This window comes from Oryzias latipes, chromosome 9 (genome assembly GCF_002234675.1).
Source record: "Oryzias latipes chromosome 9, ASM223467v1".
NCBI lineage: Eukaryota > Metazoa > Chordata > Actinopteri > Beloniformes > Adrianichthyidae > Oryzias > Oryzias latipes.
Genome location: NC_019867.2, coordinates 6,991,625 through 7,011,372, shown reverse-complemented (window position 1 = coordinate 7,011,372; position 19,748 = coordinate 6,991,625). Strand labels below are relative to the sequence as shown.

General features: G+C 39.4%; 3 protein-coding genes across 4 annotated transcripts; 1 reads left to right on the top strand and 2 right to left on the bottom strand.

Moving 5' to 3' along the window:
* The first annotated feature begins 155 nt into the window (after positions 1-155).
* On the top strand, positions 156-3,783 carry pdxp (pyridoxal phosphatase). Its single transcript, XM_004072283.4, has 2 exons — positions 156-978; positions 2,233-3,783. Exons 1-2 carry the CDS (start codon positions 381-383, stop codon positions 2,577-2,579), a joined length of 945 nt encoding a protein of 314 aa, XP_004072331.1. The 5' UTR covers positions 156-380; the 3' UTR covers positions 2,580-3,783.
* Positions 3,265-7,040, bottom strand: mrps36 (mitochondrial ribosomal protein S36). Of its 2 annotated transcripts, none has more exons than XM_004072198.3 (5): positions 6,775-7,040; positions 6,401-6,536; positions 5,480-5,543; positions 4,973-5,175; positions 3,265-3,653 (listed from the first exon to the last, which is right to left on the bottom strand). In XM_004072198.3, the coding sequence occupies exons 2-5, from the start codon at positions 6,452-6,454 to the stop codon at positions 3,636-3,638; spliced, it is 339 nt and encodes a 112-aa protein (XP_004072246.1). In that variant the 5' UTR covers positions 6,455-6,536; positions 6,775-7,040; the 3' UTR covers positions 3,265-3,635. The 2 variants fall into 2 exon arrangements, with proteins under 2 accessions (XP_004072246.1, XP_020561439.1); XM_020705780.2 differs by having other exon boundaries at positions 6,401-6,533; positions 6,775-7,035.
* Positions 7,041-7,821: 781 nt separating this feature from the next.
* Positions 7,822-11,859, bottom strand: LOC101157623 (betaine--homocysteine S-methyltransferase 1). Its single transcript, XM_004072197.4, has 8 exons — positions 11,736-11,859; positions 10,637-10,769; positions 10,188-10,300; positions 9,894-10,085; positions 9,658-9,805; positions 8,885-9,067; positions 8,379-8,607; positions 7,822-8,264 (listed from the first exon to the last, which is right to left on the bottom strand). The coding sequence occupies exons 1-8, from the start codon at positions 11,751-11,753 to the stop codon at positions 8,087-8,089; spliced, it is 1,194 nt and encodes a 397-aa protein (XP_004072245.1). The 5' UTR covers positions 11,754-11,859; the 3' UTR covers positions 7,822-8,086.
* Positions 11,860-19,748: the final 7,889 nt, after the last annotated feature.

Genomic DNA, 19,748 nt, shown 5'->3' with positions numbered 1-19,748 from the left:
CAAACGGAACAAAATACTATTTTGTTTTTATATTTGGGGAAATTATTACATTTTTAATTCTTCACAGAAGACAATTGTTAGTATGAACACAAGGGGGCGCTGATGGTATTTTCTGACAGTTAAAAGCTGGTGAGAGACTTTGATTAGCAAAGATGCTGCAATGCGATTGGGCGACTCGATAAGGGAGGCGTGGCTAAACCTCTGTGTTTATGTGGCTGCCTGTCCTACGGAGTAACAACAGGCTCTCCGCGATGTGAAATTCTCGATGGAAACAGTTAACGTTTGGTTCCGCTTGCTAACATCCCGGTATTATGCACGAGCCTCTGCTATGGGGCGTCAGTAGAGGCTGAAAGACGGAAGAAAACAAGGAAAACGCCGGAATGGCGGGCGCCTTTAGCTTCAAAGGCTGCCAGAAAATTCGAGGTCCGCAGATAAGGAGCCTGCTGGAGGCGAAGGACTTCTTCCTCTTCGACTGCGACGGGGTCATCTGGCACGGAGAGAACGCCATCACCGGCGCCGCCAAGGTGGTCAACGCGCTCGTCCGCCACGGGAAAAACGTGGTGTTCGTCACCAACAACTCCACCAGGCCGCGGGAGAATTACGTGCACAAGTTCTCCCGGCTGGGCTTCGCCGACGTGATGCTGGAGCAGATCTTCAGCTCGTCGTACTGCTCGGCTCTGTACCTGAGAGACGTGGTGAAGATCTGCGGGCAGGTGTTCGTCATCGGCTGCGAGGGGCTGCGCAGGGAGCTGCAGGAGGCGGGCATCCCCTGCCTGGAGGAGACCGACGACCCCGACGCCACCATCTACGACTGCGCCCTGGCTGCAGATGTGAAGGCGGTGCTGGTGGGGCACGACGACAAACTGACCTTCCTCAAACTGGCCAAAGCCTCGTGCTACCTGAAGGACCCGGACTGCCTGTTCCTGGCCACCGACAACGACCCCTGGCATCCGCTGTCCAGTGGAAGGATCCTGCCAGGTAGGAAGCGCGGGAACCCCGCAGACAGAGGACGATTGTCCCTCTGTGGTGACTGATCATTAAACTAAGCAGAACACCTGAGAACATACATACTACTGAGTCATTTATATAATCAATTAGACACTTTATTTAGTAAATTCAGTATTTTTACAATGTCTATTTTAATTTTAGGTCTTGTAAAGTTTTAATGTTAAATTGCAGACTATTCTGTAAAGGGCTAAAACTCTGCATAGTTAGTGCAAACAGTTGTGTTTTTAGACAAACATCTGCGGTGGAAAATCCCAAAGAAATGACCAGAAACTTCAACATTCTAACATTACCTGTTAACAGTTTATTCGCACATTTTATTTTTACATTTTGGGGGGGGGGGGGGGGGGGGGGACAAATGCAGAAAGGTTCTGCTAGGGCTATATTGATTCATTCTAACGATTTGATCCATATCATAATATGTGGTCGTTGATACGATGCGTAGTCAACATTAGTCCATTTTGAACTATTCAAAATCTTTAGCCAAAACGTCAACCAGTGGGACTCAGAGATAAATACCTGCTGGTGCTGAATAGTGCAGGTGAAGTTTTCCAGATTTCTTCAAGAAAATTAAAAGTGAATATGTGTACAAACAAACAATTAAACAAGAATTAAAGACAAATCTATTCTTATGTGATCTGTTAAAACAATATTAATACTATTCTGCTTGTTTGGAACTATTTGAAATGAAGTTTCAGGAAAATGTCCATCTGGACAAGACATGAGATGCACAACAAAGTTTTAGAGACTAGAATTTACAGCATAAAGTGACCAAAATATCTATATTTCTTTGTTTGCATTTAAACAGCTAAATATGAAAATGGTTGTAAACAGTGAGGCTAAAAGCTGCACTATCCCTGGATATGAGAAATGGACCAACTGAGTGTGATGTCATCCACTGAAAATGGTGTTCAGTCGCCATATTTTTGCAATATGGACGTCGCCATATTGAAACTAGATTATGTTGCTAAGCAGTCTGAGTCTACATTTCTATGGCAACCACTCACCAATCAGGAATGAGCTTTATGGAAGGCCACACCCCTACCGCTTGAAAGCGGTGAGAATCAAACATTTTGAATGTTCAAAGTCTAAACACATATTTTTACTGATTGGCCAGTTTATACCTCGAATAACTTTCACTAGAGACTTCTGACGAACACAACAGCAGTTTATTTCTCAATAGGTTGACCACAGCACCCCATGCTTGCATTCTCTGGCCCGCTGCAGGTTGTGGGTCCCTCATGGCAGCCCTCGAGGTCGCTTCGGGCCGCAAAGCCACCGTGATCGGCAAGCCCAGCCGCTTCATGTTCGAGTGCATCTCCAGCCAGTTCAAGGGGTTGGAGCCGGCCCAGTGTTTGATGGTCGGGGACCGGCTGGAGACGGACATGCTGTTCGGCTTCAACTGCGGCCTGGACACCATGCTCACGCTCACCGGCGTGTCTCAGATGGAGGACGCGCAGGAGTACAGGAATAGTGACCTGAGCACCAACCACAGCCTCGTGCCTGACTATGTGGTGGACACAATTGCTGATTTTCTACCAGCCTTTGAGGAACTGGAGGAAGAAAGCAATTGATACGTGGTTTTCACCGACCTCCGGTAGGATTCAGCGCTGAATCTGGCATGCAAACAAAATTCGTCCTAAATATAACGGCACTTGTTCTTATAGCGGGGAGGACGAGTTGAAGATATTCTCCGCTGAATTAATCCGTCACTTGTGCATCCTTGTGTTCCTTCTTGTCCTTGTGGCCATTTGTGACTTGACTGTTTGCTGTGCTTAACCAGTATTTTGCTGTCAGTTGTGTTAGATTTTCGGGGATTTGCAGCCTAAAGGATTTGTTTAAATCCATGAATTCTTTTCTAAATTCATGTGTCGTTTTGCCAAAATATGTCCAAAAGCAGAGGACGTGCGTGTTTGGCTGACGTGTGAACTTTCTAGAATAAAAAGAGCTTTTGTCAGGTCTGAAGAGACAAAGCTGACAAACACAAAAGGGTTCATTCACTTTTGGCCTCTTTGTCACGTCTGTACTACTTGTGCCAATCCATGCGGGTAATGAACGGCTCCCAGAAGCTGCTAGTCTTATTGCACTGATGTGGATTTTGAATATTGTGAATGTTTACCCTCTAGAGCATGACTTCTGAAAATAAACACCTCAAAGTATCCTAATTACTGCTTCTATTTAACAAGGATGAGCTGCCGTTCCTCTGAATGTCCGTGTGCTTTTAAAGGATGGACGTCAGAACAGAAGAACACGTCAAAATAAGATGGTTATTAAATCTTTTAATGTTCACACGAAAGCATGAGCTGCCATAAGATTGTAGGTAACTCTGCATTTACCGCAGTGATGGACATGAACCTCCCTGGATTTAAAGGTAAAACCTGAACAAAAAGGGAATGAAATGCTTTGCAAATGTGTTTTCATGGTGAACTGGACAAATATTGTGAAATTTTAAGGATTTTTAAAGATCTGTAAGGTTTGCTTTTGTTATTGCAGTGAACACATCTGAAGTTTTAATTACAAACAAAAAAACCGTCCTTATGTACATTTGAAGAGGATGCTTGAAATATTTTATTCTAAAGTGTTTGAACTGAGGGTTAAAGACACGGAGCGGCTGCAGAAGCTGATTCTCATCACTCGGGTCCACCGCGCTGCAGGGCAAACAAAAAAAAGAAACAAATGAAGACTTGTCTTTTTCTTTTGTAGAAGAAAAACTTACAATTCTGGACAACATTCAAGTTTTTAATAAATTGATCTGCATTAAAATGAAGTTGAATCAGTCACTTGTGTTTTTTTTTTCACATCCCGACACAGAACTTTATTCAAACTTTAGATTTATGCATAAAAGAGTATGTTGCTGAAAAACTGTCAAGATTTAACATAAATAGACTTCTCAAAGTTACACATCACAAAACTTTAGTTACTCAACGCAATTATTTTCTATTTCACTTTATTTTCAAACATGAAAAAAGGAGAAAAAAATGTTCCTGATGTTTTTTATTCATAGAAAAACAGATACATGTGTTTGTTTGCTTTTCTAATATTGAGAGATTATTTTAACAATTAGGATTATTAGAACTTGGAAACAATTTTCTTAAAATTTGTCTCCAAACTTTTGTATTTGGATCTCAATCCTTCAGTTCTGTTACTTGAAAGATTCCTCTCCTTTATCTGGTCATTCCCAGCAGTTGGCGTAAGCTAGTTACTTACTTTTAAACCTCAGTATCTATAAACAAACTACAGTCACAAGAATTCAGAAATTTAGCCTTAAAGTCCCGCTCTGATCATCCTTTGAGCTATTTATAAAAGTGGTCTTTTAATTAGGATTCTGCTGTTTCTAGCTCAAATCAAAATGATTGTTCACACATTTTAAATGTGACCAGGTGCAAAAACTGATGGAAATTCATGTTAGCCACACGTCATACATGCAGCCAAGATGCACATAGCTGCATATGTTTTAAGGCCAAATGTTGTAAGGAACAAAAGCAGGAATGGTTACCAAGTGGCACTGCAAATATTTTAGGCCACAGATTTTCAGCATTCAAAATAAGTGCGGCCAAGAAAAAAGTTCAGCACTGGCCGCACATATTTTTGACATTACATGGGAATTATGTCCTATCCAAAAACCGGAGTTGTTTTTCTAGGACAGTTTCTGCAGAGCGAAAGGAGTTTATTAGAAAATCACTGAAGTTTTGAGTAGGACTGCTGGCAAGGAGCAACCCCGATCTGTTTACACCCTCTGATAGTTTACAGCCCCTCACACCCGTAATCTTGAGCCAGAAATCGGCTCAGACAACCAAAACCAAGACGTAGATGGATCTATTTGTCTGCAAGTGCATGATCAGAATGGAGCACAGCAGGGAACGTGTGGTCCATCGATTCTAATCTAATTTCAGTTAAAAGCACAGCAGCCTATCATGAAAGCAACCTAATGACAGGTAAAAGCGACAATGCTCAGCTGTGGCCTCACCTGGATGTAGTCCATCTCTTCAAGCGTTAACGGTCTCCTGCGGTATCTCGCAGGCATCTGCTGAATAGAGGCCAGGCTGTCCGGCACTCCTGGGACCAAAGTTAAAGGTCTATGAGGCGGAGCTGACTGAGGCGGTGCAGGCGCTGAAGGGGAGCTGCTGTGTTGTGGAAGGTTAAGTGCCAACGCTTTCAGCACCTCCTGGGCTACAAACATTAAAAAGAAAAGAATCTAAATATTTAAGGATAAACAATTGAAAACCAAACCATTCAATTCAAACAATTCAAATCTGGCAAATAAGATTTTATAATTCAAATAATAATCGATACTCTCGAATCTAGAGAGCGTCAATGCACACTAGTTTTCTGCAGACTTCTGGGAAATTTCCAGGGCACTGGATTTTGGAATTGTAAATTTTTGACAAAATGGCAAACACTCTATATGTTGGATTAATTACTGAGTCGTCTCCCTTTCAGATAAATTATTGTCTCGTCCCACACACACACTCACTGTTGGGCCTCGGTATGGCCTGTCTGTCAGGAAACTTGATCAGTGGAGCACGAGGCCGTACAGCCTACAAGAGAGAAGGGGGGGGGGGGGGGAACATCTTAAAAGGTCAAGTGTCGTGTTTTTGGTGTCACAACGAAGTTCTGTAAAGGTAAAGAAATGTACAGCAGCAACCAAAAGAAGCTCTGGGTCTTATCTGCCAGTTTATGTGGCCTCCCTCTTTGAGACTGAGCTGGTTTTTCCCACTTCCACTGTGTTAGAATTCCACTGACAGTTCAAATACTTAAATCGTGGGTTTCTCCAAAAATGTTTTCTATAGAATTGTATTTCCTGTAGCCATAATATGGGTTCAAAAAACCTTTGGCTCCAAATTCTGCCTTAAATTGTAAAGACAGATAATATGAACCAAATCTGCACAAAACCAATGCTAGCATTTCCTAGCTAACACTTAGACCCATTTTTTAAACTCAATTTGAACACAGTATTTACATCATTTACGGCTTTAATCGATAAACACAAAAGAAAACCAGGAGAACAATTACGAAAAAATACGTTTAACCAAAATGAGCGAAAGGTAAAGCAACAAATATGTTTTTAAACATTTTTAAACTGCACTACAGGTGACAGATTATGTGCAATGTGACGGAAAGAGCTACGTCAACATAATTTTAATTTTTTGAACCCTAAACACTAACCTATTTAGTACATTTTAATGTCTTAATGTAGTAAAAAATAAGGTGCAACATCATGAAAGTATTTCAACAAGGACACTAACAAGGGTACGGCAGGGTTTTTACCCAGTAAAATCATGTAAAGTGCACATATTAACCCAAAACGTGACAAAAAACCCCACTATATCTCACCCAAACAATCGCTGAACTGCCAACACAAAGATACTGAGATAAGATTTAAGAAAGACATTACCTGAATTACCCTGGCGGCGGGTGCTGCCATTTTGGAGCTGATCAGGCTGCCCATGACGACCTCTGAGTTTCACTTCCGGTTTAAAAAAATACAACTAGTCGTTGTAGGTGCAGAAATGCACCACAAGAGGGCACTGCTGCGATAGGAAACAGCAAATGAAAGAGCAGAATATGAGGAAAATTTTCTACAACCTTCCCTCTTATTAGAATGGTTAGGAGGATAATATAAATGAGTAAAAAAAAAAGCCGAATTACTAAGAAATTGCATTATACCTGGATATAGCAGGGGTATACTTAGATCGCATTTAATGTATTTTTTTTTTTTTTACAAAGAAGCGGCATTTATTAATCTAGGCCTTATTTATTAGACCTTACCTCCGATTATCGTTTTGGAGAGAAGACACAGTCCGTGAGCTAGGTTTGCGGTTAGCGAATTCGATAGAACCACGAGAAAAGGGTTGAATAAAAGCTCAGATTTAAAAAGGTTGTACTCCTGAAGCGACGCACCGCCATGTTAATGAATGTTCCGGAAAAAGATTAGTCATTTTTAATTAATGAACAAAGACACAAATCTTTAGATTATGTCACTGCTTTATAAGTAAATAAAGATGCCTGAGATACACGATATAGACCCAAAAACAACATTAAATAAAAAAAAGGACCTCTGGTCACGTGGTTCAAAATCTGACCATTCCTGAGCAACAGAGATCTTCTATAGTGAGAGATGGCTCACTAACAATATAACACTGAGCACGGAAATTATTTACAAGGATTTAATATAAATTATTTCAGGATAAAGTGAACATGATTGGATCCGCTCAAGTAAAAACAAAAAACAACAACATATTTTCTGGTCACTATACTAATTCAATATTCCAACTCCAATCTTTATTATAACAGTAGTATTGGAGAGTCAGAGGAAAACACACGACACGAATTCTTCTATAACTTAATTAAAAGCAGATTTTAAGGCATATTGAAAGTCTATTACGGTAGAGGCTTTTCCTAAAAGGTTTCTTGTAGACTGAGTGGGCTTGTGGGAACATGATCTTAAATAAATGCTTTGATATTTATTAGTTTTGATTCAAAAGCTTAAATCTGCACTGTTACTTTATTTATTTTGGATTCTTTCATTTACATTTTTACTTTAACTGCCTCTTTTTTTAATGTATTATCAAAAGTTTTTTTAATGCTTTATGTGAAGTTAAGATGGTCTCACACTGGATTTGAATAAGATTCATATTTTTTAAATTATCAAAACACTTTTGGGGCTCACTGAAATGAAAGTGTTACCTAACTTACAGACAGATCATGGCCGTGTATAATTTCTACAAACATGAGGCTCTGTGGTTACTTTAGCTAAATCAATGCATTAATTATTTCATCCATGTTACAATAATGAATTAAGACAATAACACAGTGTTCAGTTTGTATCAGGTCTTGTTTTATTAAACAAACTGGTCCAACATAAAGGAAAACAGGCAAGTTGCTCACTGAATAATGGGCCTTTGCTAACTGGAGACTCTGTGGCCTCATTTTCACATGTACAGAACAGTGCAGTCTCAAAGGAGAAAACCTGCTTGATGTTTTTTTTATGAGGTTCAGGACTCCATGCAGGATGTGTGCAGCCACGCAGCACAGCCGTTTGGCTCACATCAGCTATCAGGTGTGAAGGAGGAGGACGCATTTATTGCGTCTTTGACCTGTCGAACAGCTGTTTGAGTTGGTCCTTGGAAGTGGCCTCTTTCTGCTGCATGAGCTCGGCATGGCCCCTGGTGACGCCCCAGCCATCGGGGACAGACAAGGAAGGGCAGAAGGGGCGACCAGAGGACGGCTTCAGGTTCTCCCAATAATCACGGCGAGCTCTAAAGAGGAGAGGACAGTTATAATATCTTCAGCTAAACAAAAGCCGTGGATAGTTTGACTGGGATTACGAGGATGTACAGTGATAAAAGAACAGACTTAGAGCTGCTTCTGACCTGGCTCTGACCCAGGGCTTGGTGTGCATCTCCAGACCTGATCCCCAGGGGCCGTGTTTCTCCGTTGCAGCTGGGAAAAACCCTCTCTCGGTGGCCAGCTCCTCTGCTACAGCCCTGATGTGATAGGGCTCAAATCCACAGCACCCACCAATGTAGCGAATTCCAGCGTTATAAGCCTCTCTGGCGTATTTGTGCATGTCCCAGCGGGTCAGGATCCTGGGCTCAAGACCTGATGAAAAATCAACTCAGTTATTTCAATCTGAAAAAGAAATGTGTGTGTGTTGCTTGTTAAGGCAAAACCGTAGAAAGAGAAACTTAAGCAGCCACTCTGAACTGACAGCTGCTTCATACATGAAGCTCAACTTTCATCCACTTCCCAAGCAGCTTTTTTTTTTCTTTGTAGCTCTACATGTGGCGCTGAAAGAATGATTCTTTTCTCTCTGCGAACGTTTTTCTACATGGAAACAGAACGGCATATTTTATGTGCAACACAAGTATTTGATTACCAAAGGGGAATTCTGGAAGGTCGATGAAGCCCTGGCAGTTGCAGTCGGGGGTGTGGAATGCCAGAGGCTGCACCATGTAGTGAGCCTTCAGCCCAGCCTTCTCCACCCCCTCCTTCATCATCTTCACAGTCTTCACGCAGGTCTCAGGGTCAAAGTGACAGTTGATTCCAACAATCTGGGCACCTAGAAGTTAAGCAGAAGAGTGAACTTACTATAAATACACAGTGAACCTATACAGCACTTTGCAGCTAACTGCAGTTTTCTTTGACTGCATTTCAACAATCAACAACTTGTGTTGACTAAATGTAAAGTTTCACAAAATGTGTCTTACAACAGAAAATGAAATACTTTTTATATGAGTGGTTTACTCTGCAAAAGCAGCCTCCCCTAGAAATTAGCTAAAAATTCCTAACATTTAGAAATGTCTTTAACCCCTTGACACCACAATTATATTTCCAGCTACAAAAAAATGTAATTTTTTTGCTCTCGTGTGAATGCAAAATTAAGGTATTTTCTTTTATGCACATTTGCACCAATAGGCATCAAGGGGGTTAAAAGGCTAAACAAATCTGCCAATGTAGTAAGAAAAAATGGTTTTACCAAGAAATTTAGGGGGAAAAAATATACTCACTAAGACATGTTTTATTAAACTAAGATTTTTTTGTTTTTGAAAAACTTTCTTAAGATAATTTTTCTTACAAGACAATTTTTCCTAATCTAAGGTGTTTTTTACGATTCAATTTTTGCAATGTAGAGACTTTCCAACATGGTACCTGCTGTGACCAGCCTGACGGCACACTCCTGTGGTGAGACACCATGCATGTCCCCCTGTGGTCCAATGCACAGAGTGGCAGCCACAGGCTTCCCTGTCTCCTTCAGCATTTCCACGGCCCACACGGCCTCCTCAACATGCTCAAAGTACTGCAAGACAGAACACACGGGAACCATTGTTTTTGCACTTTAGAAAACCTTGTTATAGGCTGCTAGTTGATCATTTCTTTTTGATTACCTCAGCAATCAGGAAGTCCACGTTCTTCTTGACAAACACATCCAGCTGCTTCTTGAAGATGGCCTTCACGTCTTTCTCGCTCTTGCAGCTCAGGTAGGATGGAGTCTGAGACACTCCACCAGCAACCAGAGCATCGCCCTCATTGGCGACTTCCCGAGCCAAATCACAGGCGGCTTCATTGATCTGAGCGCCCTGGAGATTGAAGCCCCATTATGGAGAGACAAAGTTCAGAACTGGAAGGATGATCTAAATATCTTTGTGAAAGTACTGGTAATGTCTGGAATGGCTTCCTACAGTATAGCTGAGCTTGTTGCCTCTGTTCTCCAGCTTGTCATCACTGGCGTAGAAGGTGAAGGTCTGCATGACGTTGGATCCAGCCCGCAGGAACTCTCTGTGCAGCTGACGCACTGAAAATCACCAAAAAGTATTCCAAACTGTGACATGTGAAGACGTTTTTCTTTTTTTTTTTTACTTTTGCAGAGAGGTCGGCATCTTTCTCATTTAGTGTTAGGCCATATTTAGCTGGGTTCCTCTCATGGAATAACCCAATAAATCAGTGCAAATAAACTAGAATATCTCTTGATAGATGTTCCAACTGGAGGGCGAAGAAGATCACGTTTGTTGAAAGACAAGAATTAGCAACTTTGCACATCTCTACAAGCAAACAGCAAAATAAAAGTAAGAAAAAGTCAGGAAAAAAACTCTACGTCTATAAACGCATCTATGAAATGGTGTCTCCTCACCTGCTTCAGGGTACTCTTTAGCGGCTTCAGGGGTCCAGGGACCAGCCTTCACGTAACCTCTTTTCTCCAGGGCAAACACAAAGCCCCCATCACCGATGACAATCTCTCCAGCATTGAGACGCTCCAAGATTCCCTGTGTCAGTTTATCAATGTGAGCTGGATGACGTATATCTTTGTAACAAAACTACAAATGTCTTACCAAGAGAAAAAAAAAGCATTAAGCTTGAAACATCGGCTGGTTCAAATTATCCAGCTCAGAACATCCCGTTCCAAAATTTTCTCTTCCATTAAATGTTCCTGAGCTCAAAAGAGCTTCCAGTGTGGCTGATGAATATGCACTCCAATGCACTTTTTTCAACGTCTTTTAAACTTTTATGGATTTATTACTAGTCTAGTCTCTGCAAATAAGGTCATGCAGTGAAAGACATTTTCAGATAACACATTTATTAATAGCTTCATGACAGAGCAGCAAGAAATACTACATGCACTGTAAGATTTGAGGATTTATTAAATGAAATGGACAGTTTTTACAGATACATTTCTGTGCCACAAATGCATCTGTAAAAACTATGCTTTTAATAAATCTGAAAATATCAGGCACAGAAATGTTTTGAAGGGATTTTTTAAAGAACTGTCAAAAATGACAAATCATGTCTTTTGTTTATCCTAAATCAAATCTACAATATAATCACACACAGACTTTTGCTTACGAAAAATAAAAAATAGGTTTTGGTTGGTAGGATGTTTTTATGACAGCACGTGGGACGGACCTTTTGCTTCAAGAGACATGACCTGTCATGCCAGTTGCACAGCAGATACATTCGGAGCTCTCTACCCAAAAACATACTACTCCAGCCAAAAACAGCAATAAGTTTAAAGTGTGTTGCCTCCCTCCCAAGTACTCAGGATTTGTAAAAAACAACAACAACACTTAAACAAAATGTGATGGTAAATGTTATTTTACATTCAGTTGATTTGCTCCTTCATCAACAAAACATTTCCATTAAAAGGTGTAGTTTAAATTATCATTTTTTTTGCACCAAAGAAGCAGTTGTAAATTCCCACGTGGAAATCCTCTGGTGCAGTCCTTCAAACATACCTTCTTAGTTGGTGCCATGTTCCTGCAGCTGTGTGGACCCCTGACTGCTCACTCTTTGAGAAGCTGAAGTGACACTAGAGTGGAGCACTGGGCCTCAATAAATCTGCTTGAACAAGGGGAGGGCTCAAAATAAGTGGGGATCTGATTGGTGGGGTGGCAAGTTACACAACCACAGTGTTTACTCCCTCCCCTCTCTAACTGAATGAGAGTATTGTGAGTGTGTGCTGCTAGTTTGGTCCAGATACCAGGTCTTAAGGGTTTTGAGAAGCTTGTTATTGACTTGTGGGTTTAAATTGATATGCATCTGCACTGAAATTGGTAAACAGGACATAAAAATTGATCTTTAATAATTTTGTGAATCAGTCCCAACTTTCTAAAAAGAACATGGAGGCACAACCCAAAGAACCTCTCTGCTTGACTGACGGATGAGGTTTATACATTTTTTTTAATGTTGTTTTTCAAGTTTTGACTTAAACAAAAAGTGCTATATCTTCCTAGTAGTAATAGCCTCTTTGTGCTATCTCGCTTGTTCTTTTGTCTATACCAGGAGACAATTAGAGATCTTTGCATGTCAGTTGCACAGATGGGTCACTTGATGATGTTTTTTTGATGTGCTGCTACAGAATAACACAGATTTTTAGTAGATTTTGTTTTTGTATGAAGTTTGACAGAGTTTTTGCTCCCAGATGATGTATACAAGTAGCAGTGGATGCAGTTCATTTTTCCCCCAAACACAAACGTGAACATTGTTTTTTTTTTCTAGTGCAAATTACAGAAGACAGCAATAAGTAAAGCCCCTGAATTGGCCACAAATGTGCATCTTACGGCCAGGAGTATGCTGAAAAATTGCCAATATGTTTACCGCATTGCAGGTTTCAAATCTAAAATGTATCCCATGCATTAATGCAGAAGCCAAATGCAATGATTTTCTCATTTTTCATATATGTAAGAGAAAAACTGCAGTTTATGATAGTTCATTAGTGACTGATTTAAATAAATTCTCAAATTCTATTTGATCTTATCTTTTTGATCAATATTACCACATAATTTTCTAGTAATTTATCCTCTTTTTTAGGTAAACATCATTCAACAGTTACTGAGAGTTATCACATATGAATCTCTTGCATCTACCTTTTTCTTTGAGACGGCTTGCTTACATCCTTAAAATTAGGGGTCTAAACCTAAAAATTTTTTTTTTATCTTAGGTTGTTAAAATATTTTAAATGTGTGTTGCCAAGGAAATGTAAATCTTAGAGAAGTTACCAAAAAAAAAAAAAAATAGAAATTTCAACCATTTAGATGATCCATAATCAAGGTCTTGCAATTGCAAGATTCTGTTCTTCAACCTATTTGGACTCTGAGAGTTTTGCTGCTCATTCAAAAAGCTTTTTAGGTTCTAACTAAACCTGACTAACACAAAGGCAGATCAACTCTAGATTAAGGTGTCAAGTGCTGTTTCTGACCGGCAAACCCACTGCCAACTTCACCCCAGGGGAAAGTGAGTGTTGCCCTGAGACTCACTGTGAGCAGCAGAAACTCAGTCACCTACAATGTGGCCAAACCCATCAGTACCCTCTTATTTCAACGATACACCACATCTACATCACCAAGAACTTAGTCTGCAAAGTGCAACACATCAAGATGGACTCAGATGAGACAGTGGTCTCCTTCAATGTGACATTTCTTTTCACTTTTTTCCCACCACAAAAGCCAAAGAATAGGCCAGGAAAAGACTGAGATAGGACCCAGGCCTGCTTAAAGAACCAAGCTGACACCAGAACAAGAGAAATTCTGCAGGCTGTGTCATGATCACCAGTGTCCCTCAATGTGGCCGATTGGAAGGATTTCAAAACAGCCCTGAAATCCTTCCCAGGAACAAAACCCACACATTCATGGATGACACATTGTTTAAAATCAAAACCCGAGAAGCTGAGGAGTTCACTCGTCACATAAGGTTCATTCAGGGAAAGGCCAAAGATGGTTGTTTACCGTTCTTGGACTAAAATTTTCAAATAAAAAAGGCAGCAATGTCTTCCACGATTTGCCTCCCAGCTGCTTTTGTTTTTCGATCTGTCATTTAGGGAAACTAAACAACCTTTCCACAAAAAGATGGCACAGCACAGAAGAACCACACAATCAGACCAAAAGTCAGCAATTTACATGAAAGATTATTGACACTCCATTGAAGTTCATTGAGTTCATTGAGTTCTGAGACATCTCCTGTCTCCTGTGATCAATCCGGGTTTGACATATTTCCCCAGAAGACCAGGATCCCATCCAAATCCACCACACACAAAGGTTTAAGACTGGCCCCGCTTCTGAGATGCACCAAGACCCCCACCAAGTAAAAAGACACGATCCAGCTGTTTGGAAAATCCCTGGATTGTTGACTTTTGACATCTAGATATTTAACCTATCTATTTAACATACCTGTGAGGCAGCCAGAGCATAAATAACACAAATTCTCATCAGCTGTTAGAGCTGATAAAGCAGCTAAATGTCGTCCAAATCAATTTTTTATGGTAAAGAAACAGAATCCTGTGGGTTTATTTATAAATATCAGCAAGATATTTTGCTCTAATTCCTAAAAATCAAACCAAATGTTGTTGGAAAAACGCAATCATGAAATTTACTTAACTTGTAAGGTCCTGAACCGCAAAAACAAGTCCCCTAGAAATAAGGCTAAAGATTCTGAAAATCTATAAAAAAGGAAAAAAATCTTTATTTATCTTTAAAATCTTTAGTTATTAAAACACAGTTTCTTATACTAAGACTGTTTTGCTATTAAAACGTTCTTGCTAAGACAATTTTTCCTCCTGGACATTAGACATTTTTTCTTGAAACAGGGATCTTTTCACTGTCTGAAGATTCAGTTTTTGCATTTTGCATAATAATGACTGATTCCTTAAAATGTACAGTTTCCTTTTGATGGGAACCTATGAAGTCCACAAGTAATAAAACTTACAATCCTTGAGCTTTATTCTATCTCTTCTTGTTATGCAACACATGAGGGTTACTTCACATCCCAGCTCTTTTCCCAACCATGGATAAGTGAAAGTTCAAAAGTGAGAAAAAAAACCTAATCAGTTCCAAAAAAAACAACATGTCAGTATGAAAAATGCAATAGTTCAAATCTCCCCGTTTTAAGTGTCCAAATAAAAAAAACAAAAAGGTCTTTTCATGTGGGGAGGGATCCCTGAGGCAAGGGGTTGAATTGGAAAAAATGCAATAACCAGTATCTTTGATGCTGTGAAACGTTACGTCGTGCTATTAAGCTCAATCCCTATGTTCCATAAGAGGAATGAGACAGCAAAGCACAGGCAATAAGTCAGAGCTTTTGTTTGGAAACGTGCCTTACTGATGCGTGACATTATATATCTTTTCAATTATAACTGGTTTAATCATAATTTAGTTTACTGAAACAAGGTCAGTTAAGGACAGATGTCAAAATGACCATTCATCAGTCCTTCATTTTTCAAACCTGCTGAATCTCCTTTTGCATCATGTGGTTGCTGGAGCCAAACCCCAGCCACTGACAGGTTGCCATTCTGTTTGCAGGGTCACACTCACACATGTATTCACACTTATGTGGAATAATCCAGGAGAACATGCAAACTCCACACAGAAAGGTCCTAGCCGGGATTCCAACCAGGACCTTTTTGCTGTGAGGTGAGAGCGCTAACCACTACACCACTGTAAAACCCAGAAACACCATTAGATATTTATTAGTGCATTGAGTCTGAACATATTAAAATCTGGGTCTTTTCAACCTATAAAAATAAATGCAAAAACATTTGTGGGGAAAAATGTGTCCTTTTTAAAATCGAAGATAAAAAATGTTTGGTTTCTCAATTTTGGAGCCAAACGAGCTGTAGATTGAAAACTATTTGGTCTGACTGAGTGACATTTATATAAGATTGAGCTTTTTACCAAAAAGCTTTTCCATCAAGCAAAAGCACGAAAAGTTTGTTCAATATTCCTCAATAGTTGCAAATTGTTGTTTGCTAGTTTTCTGTGAAACTTCTGTAATTTAGCTTAAAAGATAACCATGATCCATTAAAAATGTCCTGGTGGCTACAGGAGTTTGTTTCTGACTCCTGCAGGTTCATGTCGTTCTGCACGGCAGATGCAAGTATCCATTCTCCAGATTAACCGTTAACCCCTTTTTCTTAGTCTGCTCTACTGTCCCTATGTGCTTCACACAGACCAGTTCCAGCTCACAAGACTGCAAACTGAAACCCATTTCCACACACTGATATGGAGATTTTTTGACCTTCAGCAGCCTGGCTGTGTGAAGATTCTGTCAGCTCTGGGTTAATCCAGTTTGAGGGGGAACGTTACAGATAGGACTTCTGCTACTGTTTATCAACAGAGTCAAAGTTCAGGAAACCGCCTCCAATCTAAGGTTCATCATAGGATGCTGTCAGTTTGGACTGTCCAACTCATGTGACTGAAATGTGTTGCACAGAATAAAGAAATGGTGTTGCTTTTTTACAGATATGCAACATAAGATTGTACTTTCTGCTGTAATTAATCAGTTGAACACTTTCAAGTGAAATTGTACGACATGATTGATTACTGAAAAACAAACTTAATATTAATTGGGATTTTAAGGTAGAAATCTTATTGCTTTTGCTATAATTTGCTTTCAATAAAATTTACTGACAGTAGAATGTAAACAAACATATGAATAAACGTTTTCTTGTTTCAAGTCAGACAAGAAAAAACATGAAGCAGTTTGGCCCACACTATATTTAAAACTGAGTGGTCTGTTTGTCATTAGGTGTTGTATTTTCCCTCTTCTGGTTTTTTATGTCCCATCTGAGCAGAGCTGTGTGTAGGTTCATGTACTGGAGCACAACAACAAAACTATTTAAACATGTTTCACATTCAGAGGGCAGATCCTTTTAGAAGAAGACGCTCCAAATCCCAAGTCTGAGAAGAACTGCAGATGAACCACAAACAAACACCCACAAATATTTCCGCATGACTGACACAATGCCTTATGTAACATGTGGTTAAATGATTTTATTTTGTCTTTTAGCGATCAGATGTTCCTACAGACCTTTGTCTTCCTCCCTTTTCCACTTCATGCATTGATTAACTCACATTGTGGTGGCCTCACAGCTCCATTCATCATGTAATTGTTTGGCCCCAAATACCACATCATGCTATACAAATTTGCCCCGTTCTGTGAGTTCTCTCAAATCTAGACTTGTTGCATTATAAATCTTCTAACATATCTAACTTCCTGTGGGTTATTCCAGCAATGCCAGAGTTCAGATGCAACAGATGAACTGAGTTACATGCCCTGGTGTAGCCATGACTACTTTTTGCTGGCTGAGGCTGGAAATGAGGCCATCTGTGCAGTTTCAGTGACCAAAGGCTGAATCAGAGGGTGGAAGAAGGGGGAACTGGGAGTGGTTAGAAGGGAGCTCACAGAGTGCTCAAGCAGGAGTTGTTGAAATGAGGAGGAAAAAAGGGGAGGTCACTGGAAAAAAGGCCACGTTTGAATATTTGTGGAGGAAGACAGAAGCTTGTTTGCAGGGTTTGGGGGGAAAGCACAATTGTGACATGTGTGGAATGGCATGTCACTAATAAAGCTCTGGTTAATTATTGGCTTAAAACTCTCGAAAAGTGCTGAACATTCCAGTTTCATTTATTTTTGGTGATCAATAGGGCAACTTTTCATGTCTTTCTCAAGATCCTTGATCAATAATACTGCTTGCTTGTCAATGTTAACTTGACATGTTAAGTAATTTAGCCTTACTTTAAAAAATTCCAATCTGGCTAAACATATTTAATATTAAATCCACAGCAATCTCCGCTGATTTACATATGGCATTAATTCTTAGCAAAACATATCAGCTTCTAGATTAAATGTATACATCGTTATACTTATGGAAAAGTCTGCAAACTTTACAAACTTAAAAATGACATTTTTATTCGTACCTCCAATAAGTGTTTTAAGCTGAACAAGGGTTTCCTTTTCTGCTTTATGTTAGGCTTTTCATATGTGCAAAAACTCACTGAACTTCTGTTGCACATACGCAATCAATTTATGAAGGCGATTCAAAAAGGACTCAACTAGTAAAACGCTGTTGCTCTGTCACACACTAGAGGGCGCACTTTCTTCAGTTTGAGGACCTTTCCTGATCTCTGCTCATAGAGCAGAAGCAGCCGTGCAGCACTTTGTAAATCTGCATTTGTAAATAATTGCACAGTGTTTTGGTTACTGAAAAAAATATTACATTATCTTTCGTTATGTTTTAATTTGACATCAAAAGTCAAAATTTTAGATATGTATGCTCAAGTTCGGGCAGGTAAATGTGAGTATTTAAAACTATAGTATTATTAATAGTACTATAGACTATAGTACTATAGTTAGTTATAGTTAACCAGGACTATAGTAATCCTGGTTATCGTACTTGATTAAAAAATAAGATAAGGAATAAAGAAGAAATGATGAATTTTACTAATGTTTTGATACTTGAATATAATTTCATTTAAGGGGTCATGGTGTAGATGTAGAGCGGTTGACCTTTGGTTATAAAATTACAAATTATAGCTGACAGAGATTCTTTTGTGTGACATTTAGAGATGATAGAAAGGGATGTAAATGAGTTTGTGTCTGTCAGTTGTGTGGGGTTTTGAATTTGTGGGGAAATGGTCCTCCCTTTAGGAGAAGACACATGAATCATCAGAAGTTTTGTCTGGAAGGCGGGAGGAGTTTGCAAGATGAAAAGAAGGTTCATGCAAGACGTTTTTGATGTAAACGTTGCACATGACTAAAACATTTTATTTTTACTTGAAGTGGCAATAGCGTTTACAATAAAGCATACTGGATGCATTAAAGGAACTGTTTAGCATTTCTAAAAGATATACAGACCTATAGGTCTGTCTATTTTTTTATGAGTTTTGACAAATTTGTCATTTTTCTCTTTTTTTTTCTTGGGTTAGCTGTGCTTCACAGTCATGCTTACAGACCACAGCAGCGTCTGTTGATGACATTGTAGATTATTTTGCCAAAACAATAATAAAAGTTGCAATCCACATATTTTCTGAACCAGGGTTGCTTGAGCCCATCCCACCTACTGCTGGGTACTGAGGACCGGTCACCAGTCTGTTACAGAGCCACACAACCGAACACACCCAGGGACAACTTAGAACCATTAAACAGACTACAAAGCATGTTTTTGGACTGTGGGAGGAAGCAGCAGTGCCTACAGAGAAAAGCCTTGCATGCACAAGGATAACATGCAAACATAGAAAGGACTCAATTGGGATTTGAACCAGGACTTTGCTCAGTGTGATGTGAAAGCACTGAACACTTTGACACAAGGCAGCCCTAGAGGAAACCTAATATTTCTTAAATAATTATAATAACAGCACAAACATAGTTTTATTTTAGCAATCATGTTTTTATTCAGCGTAATAGAGAACCATCAGTTTGCATTTTTGGTTTAAGGTGGCTTATCTATGTACAGCACATGGAAAAACATATGAGTCCCAAAAAACATTGTAAATTTAGGTCCATAAGCAAATGTTGTAACTTTTGGCCAAAGTTACTTTTTCTTTTGTGTGTTAGCAACCAAGGATTGTTTGTGCAAACAAAATTCTTTATGCAGCTGAAAACCAAGATTTGTATAAATGTGGGAAAAGCAAACAGCAGGGACAAAACGGAGTCTCGTGATTTAAGATGATTTAGAATGAAATCCAAAGCTGCGATAATCAAAAGGTCACAGTGCTGGAAAATTTTCAGCATTCCACATACAAATGTTAATTGTAGATATTTGTGACCTTTTTTTGAATTCAAAATATGTCTAAAAAACAACTATTGTCTTAGATATGGTTGTCATATAGAAAAAAGAAAAGTTTCAGGCCACAACTTTTTTTTAATATGGGTTATATATAAAAGTATTCACCCTTGACTTTATGGGTCTAAGTAAAACCAATGATGGTCACTCATATAGAAACAGAGGCACGTTTGGAAGGAAATGATTTCTATCATCT